The sequence below is a fragment of the Ramularia collo-cygni genome (genome assembly GCF_900074925.1).
Source record: "Ramularia collo-cygni strain URUG2 genome assembly, contig: RCC_scaffold12, whole genome shotgun sequence".
In the NCBI taxonomy this organism is placed as follows: domain Eukaryota; kingdom Fungi; phylum Ascomycota; class Dothideomycetes; order Mycosphaerellales; family Mycosphaerellaceae; genus Ramularia; species Ramularia collo-cygni.
In genome coordinates, this window is record NW_019716266.1 from 298,540 (window position 1) to 317,974 (window position 19,435).

At 51.5% G+C, this 19,435-nt stretch overlaps 10 protein-coding genes; 2 read left to right on the plus strand and 8 right to left on the minus strand.

Annotated features, from left to right (window-relative positions):
* Nucleotides 1–421: 421 nt before the first annotated feature.
* RCC_07629 (uncharacterized protein) lies at nt 422–775 on the minus strand (the record flags this gene model as incomplete). Its single annotated transcript, XM_023772885.1, has 1 exon — nt 422–775. The coding sequence occupies one exon, from the start codon at nt 773–775 to the stop codon at nt 422–424; it is 354 nt and encodes a 117-aa protein (XP_023628653.1).
* Nucleotides 776–5,309: 4,534 nt separating this feature from the next.
* RCC_07630 (uncharacterized protein) lies at nt 5,310–5,535 on the minus strand (the record flags this gene model as incomplete). XM_023772886.1 has 3 exons in its annotated part: nt 5,310–5,396; nt 5,450–5,456; nt 5,510–5,535. The coding sequence occupies 3 exons, from the start codon at nt 5,533–5,535 to the stop codon at nt 5,310–5,312; spliced, it is 120 nt and encodes a 39-aa protein (XP_023628654.1).
* Nucleotides 5,536–6,141: 606 nt separating this feature from the next.
* On the minus strand, nt 6,142–7,311 carry RCC_07631 (uncharacterized protein; the record flags this gene model as incomplete). XM_023772887.1 has 2 exons in its annotated part: nt 6,142–7,163; nt 7,224–7,311. 2 exons carry the CDS (start codon nt 7,309–7,311, stop codon nt 6,142–6,144), a joined length of 1,110 nt encoding a protein of 369 aa, XP_023628655.1.
* A 513-nt stretch (nt 7,312–7,824) lies between these two features.
* RCC_07632 (uncharacterized protein) lies at nt 7,825–9,177 on the minus strand (the record flags this gene model as incomplete). Its single annotated transcript, XM_023772888.1, has 1 exon — nt 7,825–9,177. The coding sequence occupies one exon, from the start codon at nt 9,175–9,177 to the stop codon at nt 7,825–7,827; it is 1,353 nt and encodes a 450-aa protein (XP_023628656.1).
* Nucleotides 9,178–9,737: 560 nt separating this feature from the next.
* RCC_07633 (uncharacterized protein) lies at nt 9,738–10,412 on the minus strand (the record flags this gene model as incomplete). The annotated part of the gene is made up of 1 exon (XM_023772889.1): nt 9,738–10,412. One exon carries the CDS (start codon nt 10,410–10,412, stop codon nt 9,738–9,740), a length of 675 nt encoding a protein of 224 aa, XP_023628657.1.
* Nucleotides 10,413–10,725: 313 nt separating this feature from the next.
* Nucleotides 10,726–11,059, minus strand: RCC_07634 (uncharacterized protein; the record flags this gene model as incomplete). XM_023772890.1 has 2 exons in its annotated part: nt 10,726–10,935; nt 10,988–11,059. The coding sequence occupies 2 exons, from the start codon at nt 11,057–11,059 to the stop codon at nt 10,726–10,728; spliced, it is 282 nt and encodes a 93-aa protein (XP_023628658.1).
* A 422-nt stretch (nt 11,060–11,481) lies between these two features.
* On the minus strand, nt 11,482–13,335 carry RCC_07635 (uncharacterized protein; the record flags this gene model as incomplete). Its single annotated transcript, XM_023772891.1, has 1 exon — nt 11,482–13,335. The coding sequence occupies one exon, from the start codon at nt 13,333–13,335 to the stop codon at nt 11,482–11,484; it is 1,854 nt and encodes a 617-aa protein (XP_023628659.1).
* Nucleotides 13,336–14,849: 1,514 nt separating this feature from the next.
* RCC_07636 (uncharacterized protein) lies at nt 14,850–16,703 on the plus strand (the record flags this gene model as incomplete). The annotated part of the gene is made up of 1 exon (XM_023772892.1): nt 14,850–16,703. The coding sequence occupies one exon, from the start codon at nt 14,850–14,852 to the stop codon at nt 16,701–16,703; it is 1,854 nt and encodes a 617-aa protein (XP_023628660.1).
* Nucleotides 16,704–17,148: 445 nt separating this feature from the next.
* On the minus strand, nt 17,149–17,840 carry RCC_07637 (probable cytochrome-c oxidase chain VI precursor; the record flags this gene model as incomplete). XM_023772893.1 has 3 exons in its annotated part: nt 17,149–17,267; nt 17,325–17,488; nt 17,638–17,840. The coding sequence occupies 3 exons, from the start codon at nt 17,838–17,840 to the stop codon at nt 17,149–17,151; spliced, it is 486 nt and encodes a 161-aa protein (XP_023628661.1).
* Nucleotides 17,841–18,432: 592 nt separating this feature from the next.
* Nucleotides 18,433–19,173, plus strand: RCC_07638 (uncharacterized protein; the record flags this gene model as incomplete). Its single annotated transcript, XM_023772894.1, has 1 exon — nt 18,433–19,173. One exon carries the CDS (start codon nt 18,433–18,435, stop codon nt 19,171–19,173), a length of 741 nt encoding a protein of 246 aa, XP_023628662.1.
* Between the last annotated feature and the right edge of the window lie 262 nt (nt 19,174–19,435).

The following is a 19,435-nucleotide window of genomic DNA, read 5'->3' on the forward strand; positions in this document are numbered from 1 at the left end:
GAAGCACCCCGAGATCGCCATTATTATCGTCGGCAAGCGTCACCACACTTACTCGGTTTTACCCGACTAAGCCAGAGGACGCTGATTACAACTCTCAACGCGACAAGGGCTCTTGGAACCCAGTTCTAGGCACCGTCGTCGACCGTGGAATTACCCACAAGATCCTGCGCGAATTCTACCTCCAGGCCTACTAAGGCCCCTAAGGAACCGCACGTCCAGCCTACTACGTGGTTATCAAGGACGACATTTCCTTCGAGGCTGACCAGATAGAGCAGTTCACGCATCACCTGTGCTACCTCTTCAACCGCGCCACCAAGGCTGTTTCGATTTGCCCTTTGGCATACTACGCAGACTTGCTCTGCGAGCGACGACCTCGTCTCAGCATGGCTTGAATATCTCGATGGCACCAAGCCATGAAGCCTCATTCCCCGTAGAACACGAGGAAAGCGGCGTCAGCTTCCTCACAGCGTCTGCTTCCCCCGTAGTTGTTGGTAGCCCGACCAAAAAGACGACGAACAACGACTAAAGCATCGATCTCGATTAAGCATACGATGAACGAAGACTGGACCTTGAAGCACGACAAGAGGAACCGCAGCACTGCGAATATCTGGAGACACTCCGAGCTCGAGCACATGAGGGCGTACAAGAGGGCGTAGGTGTGGAGAGATGTAACGCGGGAACGAAGCGCAGCGCTCGCATGCATTTCTCCAACACCCCAAGATAAACCAGGCTGTTTGAGCGCGTCGAAAGGCAGGGGCGTGGCTTGGAAAAGCATGGCTTGAAAAAGCAGCGCAAGCTGACCGCTGTGGGCACTGCCTTCAAAGCAATCCAAATCGCATCAAATCGGAATTCAATCCATACGGCCAAACGTTGTGAGAAAAGGACATGGACGCTGGGAGGACGTTTACGAGTCCTGTGTCGATAGCACGGATTTTCAATCTGGAAGCTGCAGTGCTCGCATGAAAGGGTCGGTCAGGACTCAGAAACGCCCATCGCGGAGAGGCAGCGCAAATGCAAATCGGGCTCTAAGCTGTCACATCCGAGCAAGACGACAAGCGTGAAGTGGAGGATACCAACGTCGTAGGGGATATATACAACAGCCATCCAATCGACTGTGTGATTGATACTGTGCTGTACCCTCCCAACGAACAAGATATTGACCACCGCCGAAGCYAAGCGACGCGAGCTGGCGTAATTGCTGAGTACGTAACTCAGGAATGATGTTTCGAATTCACGAACATCTTTTGAGAGGTTTCACACGAACGGAAACTGGCTGACAGTTCTTGCCGGCGATGCTTCGGATCTCAACCCATGGCGACGACACTTCGGTCCCATGCGGGAGAAATAAGGGTGAGGAGTCCATCGAACTGAACCCACCGACCGCATTCAAGCCGGCTTTCCTCGAGATGCGTATTTGCCTTGGAAGCATTCCTCTCCCCAATCACGCGAGCCATTGCCACCGATTTTGAGATCTTTCCCGCAACATTTGAATGGCGAGGTCGCTAGGTACCTTATTGCTCTCGCTGATTGCAAGGTACTGCCCGACCAAAATGCATCGTCTCCGAGCTCTCCCTCGATACGGTGTGCCKTAGTCAGCAATGAATCACATACCAGCGGAGACATCGAGTATCGTGATTTTCGCAAGTGCCACAACCAAAGCCACGCGAGACAGTGTTTCGAGCAGTCTCTACCACACCACGACATTCTGCGGCAAATCGCATCCAAAGGTGCGTATGTCGAGCGGTCTCCGTCAGGACAGGAAAAACACCTCGCCACAACCAAGTTAATCTCGTAGCGAAACACCGAAGCATCTCCCACATCAATAGCCCCCACCATCACCAAAACTAGGCGAGCAAGTCACCACAAGACTACATCAAGTTACACAAGCAAGTAAACCTCGTTCGCATCTCCAGTTTGAATTTTTCCCTGACTCGGCTGAGCGGCTCTTTGAGCGACGACCTCGGGACGTATGAGGAGCAGAAGAAACCGAAGGTATGCACAATCGAGGATTTTCATGGCAGATTGGTTTGCCGTGGTCTTCAGTATCAGCCTCGATGTTATCAAAGTATCGCCTGTCGTGGCAGTGCAATGGAATGTTGTCGTCCAGCTCCTCCTGTTTGGCATCAAATTCACATGTGAGTTGACATTCACAATATCGCGGATATCCTCTCACCAGGCCACCTGATGAGCACGGTATTATGCATGGGACGACCCTTCTCGGTTGGCGAGCGTGCATTGAGAGACCATCACAATGACAGTGCTTGCACGGTATGTCGATGCACTGTTCACCCTTGAAGTGATCACCACAAGCTGCGTAGTCACACAACGCGATGATGCCATGAGGCTTTCGTTCGAGCGTATGTTCGAATGGAGGGTTCTTCCMGATTGTATGCTCGGTTGGTGCTTCATCGTGACTGCGTGAAGTTCGGTCCGTCTTGAGTTCAGCCTCCAGAATCTGGAAAGCAAGGTCGTTATTTTCTTCCGTTGGAGATGATGTGGAAGATACCTCTGGAATGTGCAGCAGTCGATCGCTGCCGTGCTCGCAAAGCAGGAGAATGCCATCCTCAAGCGAAGGAGAGAGAATCCTCTGCCCGTGGTTCTGTATTTGGCAGGAGCATGGTCGATGTTGCTAGACTGGAAAATTAAAGGGGTGCGATCCTCAAGCGAACAAGGAATACAACCTTCAAATGCACGAGCACCTTTGTTTCCGGTCGAACTTGTGAAGCAAGAAGAAAGCAGGAAAATGCTATCTTCGAGCGAAAGAGAAATACCTTTCAAAGGTTGAGCTGTATCTGTGCGAGCACAGTTGATCCTGGACGAGCTTGTGAATCAAGAGGATACGACATTCCAGCGTTAAAGGGGACGAGGTTCACGGGCCACGCCACAATGTATGCGAGCACCGTTAAATTCTGCTGAAATGCACACCACTCTCACGTGCAGAAGAGTGAAGTCGCTCTTCAGTTGGTTCGCATCGTGTGCGCAAAGCACGGCTGATTGTGGCCAAACTCGTAAGACGAAATGACCGAATACAGCCGTGAACGTCCAGATACGTGAACCGCTGTAGTAGGCGCTTGCAGCTTTCTCGCGAATCGCATGATTGATGGATAGCTGGACTAGTGGCTTGCATGTCTGGTTGATGGTGGTGGTTCCGGGAGTAACGCATAGGACTTCGTCGTGGATGCGGTCATGGTGTATTTGTTGGAGCATTGCGAGCCCCACGCGGAGCTCTTCGWCGGTGATTTCCATTGAGCTGGACTACCATCGAAGGAAAATATCCGACTAAAACAGCAGTGGAAAGCCTCTGCAGAAAGACCGGACAGGACGCAAGRGGGATGGCTCGTCGCTCGATGCGTCGTGAAACTATGCTCAGTAGCGAGCGCGCTGTAACAGATCCTAGGACTGGAGGCCGAAGGAGATGATGCGTACGATGTCGGTGTCTGAATTAGCGGAAGAATATCGAAGGAGCCGGTATCTTTTTTGGGATACCGGCCGTGGTGCGGAAGTGCCCTGCGGATGGCGGGCCGATATTCGATGGCTATGTTTTTGGATCTCGAGAAAAGCGGGCACGAGATAATGGCGCACTGTGTGTCTGGATCGATCGACATGAGCTGTTCGCTTGCACGATATCAACCTTGTCAGGAGGTCCGCAGCTAAAACCAGGAAATCATTGTCGCCGAAGGAGTATAGCTCCGCAGGGATGGTTCGAAGAGATGCCTCTGTAAGGACGTCCTTGCATCACTCGGATCGCTAATCTTCCACATTGTCACTAACATATTGTCACTAACATGCAGAGTCCCATTGTCACCAACGGCGTACATATTTGAACTTCTCTGGAGAGGTACCTCTTCGGACTTTCGTTCGTGCCCACAGCAACTGCTGGCATGCGTCGCGCTCCTCTGTGACGATCTTCAGCGATGTTAGCATCGCTGTATCTCCACGCTCCAAAGTTTGCGTCCTACTGTCGCCAAAGATGGAACGAAGGGAGCCATACCCATGCGGTGGCTGCTGAGATCAGCCGTGATGCTCGAATTGCGCAGCCTGTCGTTGTTGCTTGCATGTGACGTGTGCAAGGGGAGTTGACTTCTCGTGCAGTTGACCAGTGTCTGATCTGATCAATGCCTGATCAAGAGAGCGGCAGCCTTGCCTTGATCAGGCAAAACTCGCCAACTCCGCGAAAAGCCARCTCCCCTTGCACACGTTATGCTGATGCCTCTTGAGTGTCTCTCTCACGCTATTTTCGTGGCTTGAGGCTTGGAAGACTTTTTTACCGCACGCCGGGTGAGTCGAGGCAGAACTGTCGCTCGTAGGTGAGATTGCGAAATTACGCCTTCTTTTCATGACTCTCATGCCGCCGATGAGGTAGCAATCCCGGCAATTGAGGGATTGTTGCGACGCCCACAAAGTGTCGCACGTTTGAGGAGCGAGCTGGTGTTCTCGTTGGCGGTTTGCTCTGCGGCGCGATGCTTGATGGACTTTGGTGTGGTGGAATCTGCTGCTCGGATCTTCTTTCATCAATGATGAAGATGTAAGTGCTGAATTTGCGCCCGTAATCATCGGAACGGGCTAGGCTTTCATGCACCGAGGACTCTTGTCTGGAGTGTCCCATGATGAGATGGCGAGATTGAGATTGACTGCTCTTCTCGGTGAATTTCGTACCGGATGATGATAGCTCCGAATGGAAAAGTGTTAGTATCCGCGTCTAAACAACAGCAAGGTCGAAGGGATCGTCGCATAAAATGTCGTTGGTCTTGAAAAAATGTTAATTGGTATCCTGTTAGCAAACAGGGAATTGGGTCTGAGGAGGCAGCAGCTGCTCTGGAATACAGCTCAAGAAACCTTTAGAGTAAATATGGATTATCGATGAGCTTTCCGTTTACAAGAGCATCACAAACGGCACACAATTTGATGTGAGCCAGATTCTCTAGCGTAGACGGCCAATATTGGCTTTTCGGATGCAATGAGGTTTCCATCGAACGTACTGTGTAGCAGATGGTCGCTGTGCCTTTGAGATTTTCTCGAACCTGGACAATCCCGATGCGACTGTCAAGAGTTTGCGGCGGTCCCAGATGTTGTTCTGGAGTAGGCTAGATTATTCTTCTCCAACAGCCTACCACCAATCTCTGGCACGAGGCATGCGCCGAGCTTGCCTGGGTTGAGGAATTCAGGACCGAGTGCCTTGTGTTGCTGTGTATGTAGTTGAGCTCCGTACGTGGGCTGATTTCTGTCTTCCACTATGACATGCTCGAACTCCACTCCCTCCACGAGTTCATCTCCCCACACATTCTCCAAAAAACATAGGGCTCCAAAAATCATAGAGCTCCAGAAAACATAGTGCTCCAAAAAACAAAGAGCTCTACTACTATACTACTATAAAAAAAAATTTCAAGCTCAACTTTCTGGTTGGATAGTCAGTATACTGATCATCTGTCGGGGTATTCGATTCACTTACGTTTGCACTGCAAAGGTGGTTAGCATTGATTGAGTTGCGCTGAATCGGGAAGAAACTCACTGTGTCATCCTTAGTGCAGGGGCCATGCTAATCTTCTCTGTATTGTTTCAAATTGACCAAATGCCCGAAGGCAAGATCGATAAAAATTCTATGTGCTAAGTAGGCTTGGCAGCGCCGATCTTCCTTCCCCCCACAAAGACATTCCCTTGCCAACCACCCCAGCGGTATTCCTGGCGCCACCCGCCTTGACTTCCATCTCTTCTGCGCCTACTCAATACTTTACAGGCCTTGTAATGTTGTCTGAGAGGCCAGKGTCGTCCATGGGAGCGTTCAGGCGAGCCTGTATCGGAAAAGGGGTCTCATGTCCCGCCGGAACGCCGCACTTGGCATGAGTCTCGATTATTGCAGAACATGCATGGTTGCGCTCCACAATGACAATATCAACCCAGAATAATATAAAGATCTCACGAGCATAGTGAACGAACGGTTGATCAACTCAGTTCAATTCAGAATTTCGACATTGTGGATTCGGGCAACTTGATTTACCCCGCTTTCGCAATTACCCATCAAAGCACCGCAACGCAATCTCGAACACAGCATACTGTAGCCATCACCATCATAAACGCATATCATTCCTCCCAGGCCAGTACTGAGACCCAGCAAACGCCGCAACCAAGCAAGCATAACATCATTCAAGCAGCAACATGTTCCTTGTCTTCCCAGACGACGACTTCTTCCTTCTTCTCATCCTTCACAGCTGGTGATGCTTTCTCTTCAGGTAATGGTACTTCAGCCTTCTTTTCCGCCTGTGGAAATGGCGCCGGCGCTGTGAACTCTTTCACTCCACTCGGCTTCTCAGCACTCTCCTCAATGACAACGTGAGAGTCCTTGTCAAGACCCTCTGGAATGAAATGCTCCGTCTCAAGGTCTGACAATGGCGAACGCTCTCCATCGTCCATCTCATCGACATCGGCCTTCCTCCGAATGAGCTCAGTCTTCTTGACTCTCTGCGGGGCGGTAGGACTAGGTTCGACGGCAGAACGTGAAGCGGTAGGAGCGTCATACCCCTCTGGCGGCGTGTTCTCCTTCCCGCGATTGCTGTCTTTCCTCCCATCTTCATCATCCGAGCTGAGGTCCAATGTAAGCGTGCTGTGCTCCATCAGATTGGCGGCCTCCTCCTCGGGAGTATCTTCGTAAATCTCAAAGATCCAATTCTTGGGCATGGTTTCTTGAATTGTGGCACCTGCACTGGGTGTTGCAGCCGGTACAGATCCACCCAGCACGGCATCGAGACTGAATGGCAGAGTGGATGTCGACCGCGAAGCAAACGGCGGGTCAATGCGCGAAAAGGGAGCAGATACACGACGATTCTTGCTAATTCCAGCAATCTTTCTCTTTGGGGACCGTCCGGCGGGTGCTGTCATGGGAGAACGTGTAGTGGAGGTGCTGGGTTTGACAGGTGTGGAGAATCGTGAAGGAAATGCCGAAGGCGGCGGCATTGATTTGGTAGAGGTCAGGGCGAACGTGAATGGCTCCTCGCAAGCACCATTTTTGCTCTTCTTGGTGGGCGAATCAAATTTGGAAGGGTCGACATTCTCACTGTCGAATTCGTCAAAGGCGGAGTCCTCGAAAGCACGCTTGTTCGACGACGACACGCTTTTTACGATGCTGGATTTGCTGTGGAGGGTTGATGTTGACTTTGGTGCGAGGGCGCCTAATTCATCGCCATGTCAATACAATGCACTTGCCGACACCTCTCACGCGTCAGTCGTACCATTCTGGMGATTCTTCGCGTTGGCTAAGTGCTGCAGACGGGGGTTGTCGAGGGGTGCAAACGGCACGCGGGGAGCGTGTGTGGTCATGGTGAAATGTCGGATTCTCTCAATAGCGTGGGAGTGGGAGCTGGCTTGTTATTGTTGATTGTTGGGGTAATCTTGACCAGGTTGCCCGTCTGTTCTGAAGCTTCGCTGGGTGAAGGTCAACAACACACAACACACACGTCAGGCTGAACTGAGGACTCTTTTGGATGTTGAACGAGGGTGATGGAGTGCTCTCGAGAGTCGAAGAAGAGTGCAAAAGCGAGTTGGGAACCGATGGAGCACGGCCGCACGGGCACAGGATCCGTCGGAGCTAATGCAGCGCGTCGACACGACTCAGCGCGAGACTCTCGTGAGAGAGGCGGATCTCGAATCAATTCCACGCGTACTAGCACCAATCTAGGAACCACATTGGAGATGGACCCGGCCAGCCAGTGGCAGGGTTGCAGGTGACGCTGGACCTGCATTTTGGGTGTTACGCATGCGAGGGATGCTGCCATTGACGTGTTTGATCATGGAAAGGCGTTTGCTTTCATCTCCTTGCCATCTAGATACTTTCTACCGGGCATGACTTTGATGCTCCCTGATCCATTTGGCAGAAACAGGTTTCATCCACCTCCTGCACCACGTCACTCTGCCTTGCAAAGGATCCATCACGCAGGCATAATGCGTGCATTCGTTCGTCGTGGGAAACTTTTGACAAAGCTGCACGATGTCGTCCACCTCCAATACCGTCCTCCATTCCTCGCGTCCATTGGAAGGCGGCTTCKCACCCTTCAGAACTCTCATATTAGTGTAATTGTGCTCAGCACATTGCCGCCTGTCGATGGCATCGTGCACAAGCTCAGCCAGTGCTCCGGCGTGGGATGAGGCGTCTCCTCCCTCCTCTGCAATACCTCCATTCATCTCCACATCGCTATTCGTGATGACAATAAAGTCGTTGTTCGACCTGAGTACCGCAGTGGTAAGATCCTTTTCCACAACAGTCGTCTCCTTCCCATCACTGAAACAAAGGTAGCAAGYTGTGCTCCTCAATCTACCAGCGCCGTGCTTACCGCCCACCTTGAGTAATACGTCGGCGTAGCGCCACCAGTCTAAACGATTCCCGACTCGCTTCGGCAGGAGGAATTGTCTCAATTCGCTAGATATGCTCCGCCTCCAGCCCAGTAGCACCAGTAATAAGTGCAAGTAGTACTTGACATCAGGCCAGAACTTGTACTTGTCATTCCTTCTCGGTCTGAAGTTGAGACTCATGCTAAAGTCCTTCCTCACGCCTGTCAAAGCACCGACATACCCAGCGTACGTTATGCTAGAGGCAACAATCGGGCCATTCGTTTCTGTTGTAAAGTCCAGCTGTACGACGACCTTTCTCAGTGAAGGCATTCCCCAATCCAGAGTTCTGAAATGAACCATCTTTATTCCAAAGCCTTGCTCTTCATTCCGCACTGCTGCACCACCACTTGAGCAGCCCATGAGCAAGTCCAGCAGGACGTTGAAGCAGACGAAGAGGTACATTTGCACTCCGGTCGCCTGGCTGATCCCTTTCAGCTCCCTGGTCTCTTCCTTGTCGTAAAGTCCTCCTAGAAACAACCAAGCTAGACGATGTATCCACTTGGAAGCTCCAACGACCTCATCGAAAAGAGGCGGGAGGTTCTGGACCTCCTTTTTGAATGCTTGACACACCTCGGTGTATCTTTGTTCTGGCGGAAGAGAAAGATCGATGATGAATCGAGGTGGCTCGTCTGGGGCTGAGCTCCTAGATGAAGGCTGAAAGGTTGTGTTGGTGGCCCATGTTTTCGAGGCGTCTGTTCGTAGGCGTAAGTTCTGTTCGTCGGAGGCGTCTGCCCGACGCGAGATGAATTTGGAAGAGCCGGCTCCTTTCGATGTGCTGCTGCGGGTTGCTAACGCCATGATACGAAAATAATGAGAGGCGTACTCAGAGAGATAGAGAACGGAAGTAGTGGTATATACTCACGGCTGCCTGCAGCCTGCTTACTACTCAGCTCTTTACCGCGGAGGCCTTGAAAGCATGGGGTGAGCGCCATCGTCTAACAACACACGCTCGACACGCAGCAGATCTGGCGCATCGTGATGAGATGGTAGTGTGGTAATGAACTCGGGCGCTGGGATCAAAGTACGAGGATTAGTGCCAAGACCTCTTGCCTCTTGCCCGCCTCCTCGCTCCTAGGTGACCTGCCTTCTCTTCTCCACAACATCATTACCAAGACTCATGATTTCACATTCCGCGCTGCAAGAGGACAAGCGGGTTTCTGTGACTACACGCTGCCTGTTGAGTCTAATCATGGAAGGTCCATCACAAACGGCGAATACGAGACCGATGGAGCCGAAGACTTGCACATGAACCACAGCCTCACCWCGAGATGATATGAACCCCTGAAGCAGAGCATTGAATTTGTTTGTTTACTGACAGCATGTTCTCCACGATATTGAAGCTCCTCAGCCTTCCTCTTCTACGCTGATGCACTGTAACGCTTTGGCAAATTGGAGACTGCTTCAACGACCAGCGAAGCCTGGGGCTCCAACACACTCGTTTCCGGACGATCCGGTTCTTGCTGATCTTGTGTCTGTACGATTCCATCCGCGCTCTCGGTCTCTATCATGCTTGCATGACCAGTCTGGAGTCCTCGGTCCGTATTGGTGCCAGAATCCGAGTGGAATGCACGCGCCGATGGAATGTGGTAATTGGCCTGCCTCCCACGATTCTTGCCGTATAGCTCGTTCTGCATTGAATTGTACTGTTGCGCCTGAGTCAGATCCTGAAAGTTGCCGTGCATGTCTAGCGAGAAATCGTTGAACTGCTGATGCGGGCCTCGATATCGCTGCCGAGGATGATGGACTTGTCGTGATACACGTTCTCCTGCATCCCAAACGTCCCCGCTTCCACGCAAGGGCATCCGTTCGAGAAGCTGCTGAATTTCGGACTGTTCTTTCTTGAGCCGAGTACCGTGACGGTGAGCTCCAGAGGAATCGCGCTGCCAGCTCCATGCGGGGATCCCGTCGTGGTCGGATGGATCATTGAGGTATTCTCGGTAGTGAAAAGCTCCAGACTGGATGCCTAAGGCGGCAAGTACAGCAAAAAGGATGACAACCATCAGAGACTCGAGGGAGATCTCCAATGTGAGCATGTTGAACGTTTGGAATGAGAGATTACGGCACATGGACGAACAAATCCTGCGTACGTCTTATAGGCGGGCTTTTGTCAAGTTTGTAACCCTCACAGGTTTGTTCCCCACCTGATTCATTTCCTGGCCACTCCATCTCAGCAAGAACATCATCGTTGGTGTCACTGGCAAACATGGCAGGGACTCATATTTGAGCGGCTGGTAAGAGTTGCCAGCGGGCCGGATGTCAGGACTGATCCTACTGACTCACTTGAACAAACATCCATCATTGGGAAGAAATCTGGCGATCGAATTCCACAATTACAAACACAACCCCCTATTTGCCAACACTGCCATCGCTGAACACCGCTCCCTTGGTATCGTGGATCTTGTTTGGCACCACCTTCTCAATTTTCTCGGGCAGTCCCTCTTGCAGGACTTGTGGGACCTTGGAGTCACCAGTGGCGTGCGAGACTTTGCCAGTTTGTGGGTTGCTGCCAGTATTGTGTGCAGCGTCGGGGATCTTCTCCTCTACACCCTTGGGGACCTATTGAAAGATGAGTATCTGTTGAATGAGGTTTGTTTGAAGTGGTCGATACCTTCTCCTGCAATGTCTGCGGTACCGACGAATCGGTGGCGTGCGATACACCTTGGCCCTTATCGTTTTGCATATTGATCGTATTTGGTGGGTGTTTGTGAAGTTGTGGATTGTTTATTTACGGCTTTTAGGGCGATGGAAGGCAACAAAAGAGTGGCATATATATCTATGCTTGCTACAAGCGGTAGCAATCAATCCCTGCGAGAAGTCGTCATACTTGCGTATCAGGAATGGTTGTATGATCACAACGCACGCATATGCAACGTACAATAGCCGTCATGGATCACTCAATGTGGAACGCCAGCTTCGGGATGATAGGAGTGCCACTGCATGCACTGCCTCCTTGTCTTCTCGTTGAAAGTCGCGTGCTGGAAATGGGATGATTGATGCAGGGTTGGGACCTCACCAAGCCAGACTCGAAGATAGACATGACGCCGTACTCCTAATTCTACTACTAAAATACATGATCAGAAGATAATTCCTACGAATCGCTTATCAAGCGTAGATTGTCCTCAAGCGCAGATGATCTTGGTTCTTCTCTTGCCACCCCGCTGCCTGATCCCTTGGCTCTGTCCCTGGCAGATCCGACAGAGCATTTGTTCTACTCCACTCCTCCCAAGCTAGATGCTCTCTTCTCGCTGCTTCTCTTTCTTCGGCACTGAGTACATCGCCAAGGCCATCATCATCTGCCGATCTAGCCTTCAGATTTTCATCCCAGGCCAGCTGTTCTCTTCTCGCAGCCTCTCTCTCCTCAACACCGATTGCTCCTTCAAGTCCGTCGTCGAAAGCCTCCGACCCGACCTCCTCGGAGTCTCGGCTTGGTTGCTGACGTGCTGCAGTATTTCCATAAGGATGAGTTCCTACTGATTGTCGCCTTGCYTTGCGATCTTTCCATTCTCTTTGCACTCTCATCCATTGCCCTTGAGACCACTTCCCGCTAGTACTGGCAGCTTCCATCAAGCTTGAGGCCAGCCCAATGCGGTCTTGCATGCCCACCATAGTAGTTGTTGCAATAACGATACCCTCAATAAACTCAGGCACACAGCTGACATGGCTCAACTCTTGATTGTGAATGGTAAGAACGCCAGCATGTTTAGCGAATGGCGAAGCACGCTGGTAAGTCGCTATGACCCGTCCATCGGATTCCACTACCAGTTGTTGAGGTGCATAGGGAGTCCAAGTCTCGTCATGGAGGGTGCGTTTCGCCATCGCAACCATATCGCTGATTGTCACAAGCGCAATGTTCTGCTTTTTAGCCTCCTTTTCCATGTCGGTGGTCTTACGTTCAACAATGGCGGTCTCCTTCGCGTTCTCCAAGCCCGAACCAGGATTGGTTCCCTTCGGACGAGGGACAGTTCTCCAACTGGCCTGAAGGTGGTCAAGAACAGGAACTTCCATAGTGTAAGAGGTTGTAAGCCAGCCTTCGCACTGCATAAACTTCTGCACTCGAGGCATGGGCTTCTTCCCGCGGGCAGTGGCATAGCTCCCGAGACGTGCGAGCTCTTCTTCGTGCATGTCAAATTTGACCATCGCTCCGCAGCCTATTCCAGGGATTATGAACTCCGGGAACTTGATTTCTGCAATCTGACGGTAGGGGAAGTCGCCAAGCTGTGCCTTGCTGTTGTAATCTTGCGGAGTGGATGTGTATCGATGGAGCCGAGCATGGTACTTCTTGTCGTAGTTCAATCTCCAAAGTCTAGTAGGTGGTACAGCTGGAGATGATGATGGAATCGTTGCGTTGTCCGCCGGTCTGATCTCCAATGTTGGAGATTCGAGCAAGGGGCGACTCCATGCAAATACATATCGGAGTGGCAAAGCTCCCGCTGCTTCGAGTGGAAAGTTTGACAATACAGGATCTGAGTGTATGATCTCGTGCGAGAAAGATTCCGAGACTCGGATGTCAGATGGTCGCGCCGGCAGTACTGGTGCTGCCTCCTCTTCTTGTGGCTCGGCAAAATGGACTTGAAGAGCTCGTTTCTCTTCTTCTGCTGATGGCGATGTTTGCGGAATGATTGATCCTTCTTCTACCTTCTCATCATGCGATACGATCTGATCGGGAGTATCCACCACTGGAGAGGGCGAGTAAGCACGGCCTTTGCCCTTCAGTATTGATGAGGTTCTGTCCGGCATATTCGGCCGATCTGTGTCTTGAGCTTCCTCGTGTACTGCTTTGCTTGGGCCCGCTGGTGGAGCCATGGTATCTTGAGACATGGCGTCTGGTGCGTCAACTGCGTGGAAGTTGTCCTCCTCGATGTAGGTAGTGGCGGTCTCTTGATACGCGGGTGGCGGTATTGATGGCTTTTCTGCCTCCTGAATCGCTTCTTGGGACTTTTCGCTGTGGTCTGTCATGATGGACAACTTGAATCTTATAAGAAAACAATAACGAATAGGGGAATTTGCGGATTTGCGTTGTAGGGCCAAGAAAGTGGTACGTAGAACAGCGAGATAGTGGGATGATGTGAAGAAAGTTTTCTGGGATGCGTGATAGTATTGTACCTTTAGTACTGAGTAGTAGCGAATGCCATGTGTGCAAATTCGGATGCCTATAAGGGTCGTGACGAAAGTTGTCTCAACAGCGCCACAGAACGCGAGTACATTGTAGGCGGTAGAATTCCTGCTTCCCTGTGAGGCTGTGCCCATGCTTGCCAAGTCGACGGTTGGTGCGAACCGCGCGTCGCGGGATCCAAGAAAGCTGCTATCATGTCTAGTACTGTGAGGTTTTTATTGATAGGCCCTGATGTCGAAGGCAAGTGCATTTGGAATATCGTGCACTGTGCAGAGGCTGTGGCATGTTGAAGGGAATTCGGTGAAGGTGGCAAAGCTGCAGGAGCCGCGTCTTTTACTCGTACTCTTGCGTGTTCTTGGTTGGTGATAGTATGGGCGCTGCATGACAATTGCAAGTGTCGACACTATTCATCCTCTCGAACATTGCGGACATGATGGTCTTTCGATTATGATTGTGGTTGTGACCAAATCCTGAGGAGCCGCGAGAAGGTTGTTGGTGGGCGGGTCATGTGACTTGGATCTCTCGCATGGTTCCTACCTAGTCGCTCGCTAAATTTCGGTTGCTTTTTACTCCTGGTACTGTACTTTACGCTATCAAGGGCTCAGTCTACACGGTGTTCCCTCAATGATAAGAACGAAACATTTCAGGACCGTTGGAAGCAAWTAAGGCTATTGGGTGCATGGTAATATGTGCCATTCATTTACCAGTAGCTACCTTACCGTCACGATTGATATACCCACAGAAATGTAGCGACCATGTAGAGACTCACCCGCGATCCTTCAGAAAACAAGTCCGACAAAGAAGGACAAAGGTATGGTATATGGCGGTTTTCATTAGACTTAACTTATCTTAAATTTCATCGTCAGATTGAAGTTCAGGGCAAATCTAAGCACAAGTCACTTCTACGTTGCACTTCAAAGGAACACAGCACGGCATCTGACGGTCTGACAGCATACGAAAGGCCGATCTTCTTCATTCAATTGTTTGATACTCTTTCGAAGGAAGCGGGAAGCCACTAGTCACCATAGTGTGCGAATCTAGAGGCTATACTTGGTTTCCCCACAGCCCTAGGTGAGTAAAGCTGCAAAGGATTGCATACTTTAGGATCGCACCTCAGCCGCACATTTTAGCGCGAGACCGCGGCCTTCTCATCAGTGCTATCGAGCCTCCTACGGGCTCTACATTGGAGGGCCAATGAAGGAGTTAAAGGTTGCTGCCCTGCTCAATCAGGAGCGCTGTGTTTTCTTTCATAACGACAACACGACCAAAAAGATATCACCGCAAATCTGCCCATTTCTATCACTACCCGCTTCAAGAGCGTGCTCGCTGAGGAGCTCCGCTGAAGATGCCCTTCAACATGTCCTCTTTCATCACGCGGACTCAAGACTCACGGTTCCTCATGCTAGTGTGCTTCACGATCGCAGCTTCAGCAGCAGTGGGCCATCATTGCTTCTATGAAAGTCTGCGTGGGCAGCGAGTCGACCAACAGACCTACAACCAGAATCAGAATATCTACATCGGCACAGCCCTCACAACGCTCACCAAGATATCTCTCTCCGCCGCCGTAGCATTGGCATACTCTCAAATCCTTTGGAAACGGCTGCTAGGCCAGAAGCTGCGCGTCTCTCACATCGATTCACTCACCTGTCTGGTAACGATGCCATCTGCTCTTGACGACTGGAGGCTACTGCGCGAATTTCCTCTCCTAGTCACATTGGCTGTAGCCGCATGGTGCCTATCCATCATCACTGTTTTTCCTCCTGGAACATTATCAGTCGTCTCGGCTCTGGCAAACTCCAGTTCATCCGCTTCAGTCCCCAGTATGGACTTTAATCTTGCTCTCATCTCAGGCAACTACAGTCGCAGCGTGGGTTTCAGCGGAGTAAATCTGGAGCCTGGCCAAACCACAAATCTCACCTTTTCAGCAGAGCTGAGAGGCTCTGCTGGAGCTTTGGGTATTGTKACCGCCTCTACAGGCGCTATCCCCCGAATACAGACAGCCGAAATCAATTCTACGTACAGCACGACGTTCTCCGGACCCATCTTGGAGTGTTCCACCAAGCAAGTCAAAACGCACCACGTGTACTGCGCTCGCGCTGAAATGTCGTTCATCTCATACCTGTCTTTTGCTCAGGATGGCGGTCCGGAGTTCCACGACTTCTTCGATCTCAATGCATCCCTTCCATTGGAAACGTCCAGCGAAGGCTATACCGTTGCGTGCGATTCAATAGCGAGCTTTCGAACGTCAATGTTCGGCGTACAACCACCGCAACTTTTTGTAGTCGCTCGCACTTCAATTTCGGACTCCGCTCCAGACTCCGATGACCCTCGACAAGAATGGACGGCTACATCCTGTCAGCTTCGCAACTCTACGTACGAAGTTACCGTCCGTACTTTAGAGAATGATCAGATGATAGACGTCAAGACCAGCGACACATCTGACCTCGGACTGGCGACCGAATACATCCCAATGCCCGATGGCCCAGGGTCTCCAGTTGTGAATGAGCCGTCAGGCAATAGGATCTACAATTGCTTCGCGATGATGGCGATGATAGGCCAGACAGTCGTTGGTACCGTCAACGGTGCAAGCGAGGCAACGAATGAGGTGTACACCGATGGAGGTGCGATGGACAACACTCCTGTTCCTTTTCCTGGAATCTTCAGTACCAGGCTCAGTACTTCTCCAGAACTTCGGGCTTTTGCGAAGCATGAGGATTCACCGCGGGTCCACGACACTCCTTTTGCCTCTGCGCGCGACGGTCCTCCGCTGGCTCGACAGCTGGAAGAACTCTTCCGGAACATGACAGTAGCAATGATGAGCAATCCCGCGACCTCATCGAATGTAACTGTGCCAGTTCTGCACTGGAGCGCAGTCAACGTCTACAAGTATACTGCGTGGCATCTTTGGCTAGCGTATGGTATTGGACTTCTCGCGACAGCGTCGATCTTGTTTCTGGGATTTGCTGCGATTGCCGCCAACTCCGCGCCATATAGCACGAGATTCTCCACGTACCTCCGGACTGCTCCATGGTTACGGATTGAGGAGATTCTGGGTGACAATATGGATTCGGGAGCAGATCCTCTTCCCAGAGGCGCAGCAAAAGCAATGGTAATGCTTGGGGCAGGCTCTGCGGCTTCGGGAGTGGAAGTGCTGGCGACAAAGGAGGCCTCAGGCGAGCATTTGGTCAAGCGCTCAGAGAGCATCGATTGAGAAGCTGCAAGAGGGCCTGAAGTATTGGCGGAAGAGCTCGCGCTTGTGTCACCAGTTATAGGTAGACAGCCGTTATCCACCTGTAATGTTGAAAATGCAGACGTGCGGAAGCGCTGATTCGTCCAGTGGTCGTTTGCTGAAGACATACTCCAACCTTCTTCCTTTCTCTATTTTGTCGTCACTTCGTCTGCTCAGGTCAGTATGGGATCAAGGCAGCATGACCATTATCTGCCTCCCACGCTGCTCTCCAGAAATAGCGAGGAACGTCGACAAAAAGGAGAGCCTGTACATATGCTGAGTGACTATTGTAGCATGGCAGAGCACATCACATCCATCTCCATTGCTCTGCCGTATACACCTTTGTTACTTTTCCCAACAACCTCGCTTCCCTTTACCTCCCACATCTTCTATCAGACACATGCACTCATTTGTTCAGATAGTCGCCCTACGACTCATCCGGGTACAAGTTCTCCTTCAAGTTGATTCCAAGCTCTTCCCGGATTGGCTCCAGCTCCCTGACGTACTCATCATATTGACCCTTGTTCTCAACCTTGGCCTTGATACCTGTGTACAGCATTAGTCACAATGGCTCTCCGTATCCCCGGTATATATCCTGCCTACCCTCAAATACTCGGACAGCGGTGGGGAAGTCGTTCACTCGGCGGGCAGCCCGAAGTGCGGCGATGATGACGGAAGGTGAAGGGACCAAATCGTAGGCAAAAGCGTTGTTGAGGTTGCGCTGCAGCTCGAACACGTCCTGCACCTGCTCAAACTCCTTCTCGTACCTGCATGGTGGATTGTGGGTCAGCACGTGTCAGGTCATGGTCGTGTCCGGGATCCGCCATGTCGTGATCGGCGGAGTGAGGCAGTTTGAGCACCTTGCTGCCCGGAGCCATTGCGGTCCTCGGAACAGGGCGCGCGGGCGGAAACCTACCTCGCGCTGAACTCCTCGAAGCTCTCCTCGTGGTGTGGGTCGTGCGGATCGGGGTCGCCCGCCATTCTCCTGCTGGCGGAGGAAAAGGCCGYGGTGGCCGGCTTGAGCTGCGCGATCTGGAGGGCGCGCACCGGGCGCACACGGCAGGCCTGAGTGTTGTACAGACTTGCTCGCGCAACGCGAGCCAGAACGGCGGAAGACATGATTTGGGTGGAGCGGAGGGTTGACGGTGGTGTGTCGTGAGGTCGAATGACTTCAAAAGCCCATCAATCGGCAGGAGAGGTCCACTCGTATCAACCTCGTAGGCTCGTACCGATCGGCTTGGCGGCGAGGAATAGACTTGCAAAGATTATCGAAACGCCGACAGTCTTCACACTTACATCTACATCACGTCGACGTTACTATTGACACTGCTGGATATTGCTTATCGACATGGACTATATACCTTCATCGATTCACGGACAAGGAGCTTGAGCTGTGCAGAGCTTTCTGCCCAATCAGAAGTGCCATATCCGAGCTTGTTCAGATGTTAGAGTTGATGCTCCCAGAGCCATGCAGCTCTCGGTGACAAGAGTATTTGCAGTAAGGAGAAATATTCTGTCAATTGACGAGGCAGTTCGTGATCCATGTGGAGGCATGCTCGTCGATTCTCTCGCCATCTACCCTGTCCTACCCCTTCTCTCATTGTCTGCTTAATMGTTAAAGCGAGCCTGCAGGCAATAGAAAGCAAACCAGGAGGTATAGATAGGTAGTCCTCCCATCTTCTTTCATGGTAAACAACTGGAGAGCACCAAGATGTCCAAACCGCAAAAGTATCGCGACGTCGCACAAAGCAGAGGAGAGATACACGTGCTGCCATTCAAGATCGGCGAAGAAGAGATCCATGCTGTAGGCACATATGGATGCCGAACTTGCATGTGTGTATACCTTCGTTTCAAAGACGACACCGTCTTCATAGCGCACATGGTTGCACAGAACGAACCCGAACCCGAAGAACCGTACTCAAGCTCCCAATCTTCCCCGTGGCAACACCAGAATCAAGGACCTGACATGAGTCGTCCTCTGTTCGACAGTTACGAATTCGAATGGACATCGAATTTGGCGATGGGTTACAATCTGAAGCGCATGGTCATGGCACAATTGCAAGCCAAAGTCCCGCCGAGGCTGCTTGCAGAAGTGCCAGTGGAAGCTTTCGCGGTCTGTCCGGCGCTCTACTTGCAAGATAGAGTCTCGAATGCTTGGTGGATGAGGGAAGCTGTTCAAGATTTCTTCCAGGTGGAAGGCGGCATCGGGGTACACAGGGCTCACGGCTTCGTTGCTGGGTCCAAGATCGACACTGTCTTCTTCCAGTGGAACGGACAAGGCTCCTCGTATCCAACGGAGCAGATGTTAGATTCGGAAAATGAGCGGCTCCCAAGTTCTTACAACTGGACGGCTACTCGCGGCGTTCAGGAACAAGACAAGCTCTTCGGATTCGTCTTCGATGGTGCTATGTGGCACAGATGGAGCCGCTGGGGTGACCCCCACGCAGATTGAGAATATGGACTGGAATGAAGAGACAGCTCTCGGGTCCTGAGATTGGCAGCTATTAACCGGAAGAAGTGACGTGTATTGAAGAGTGGTCGTGGTCCAAACATCCCTTGTGTCTCTTTCTACATCAGTGATATCGACGACATAGGGCTGGTATGAAATAACCCGTACAAATTGATTGTTTTGGCCGTTGTAGGGGCGTAGTGGATCCGCAATGTTGATAGTCCCTTGCAGCCAGTGAGTCACATCTCGGCAGCGGCGAAATGAG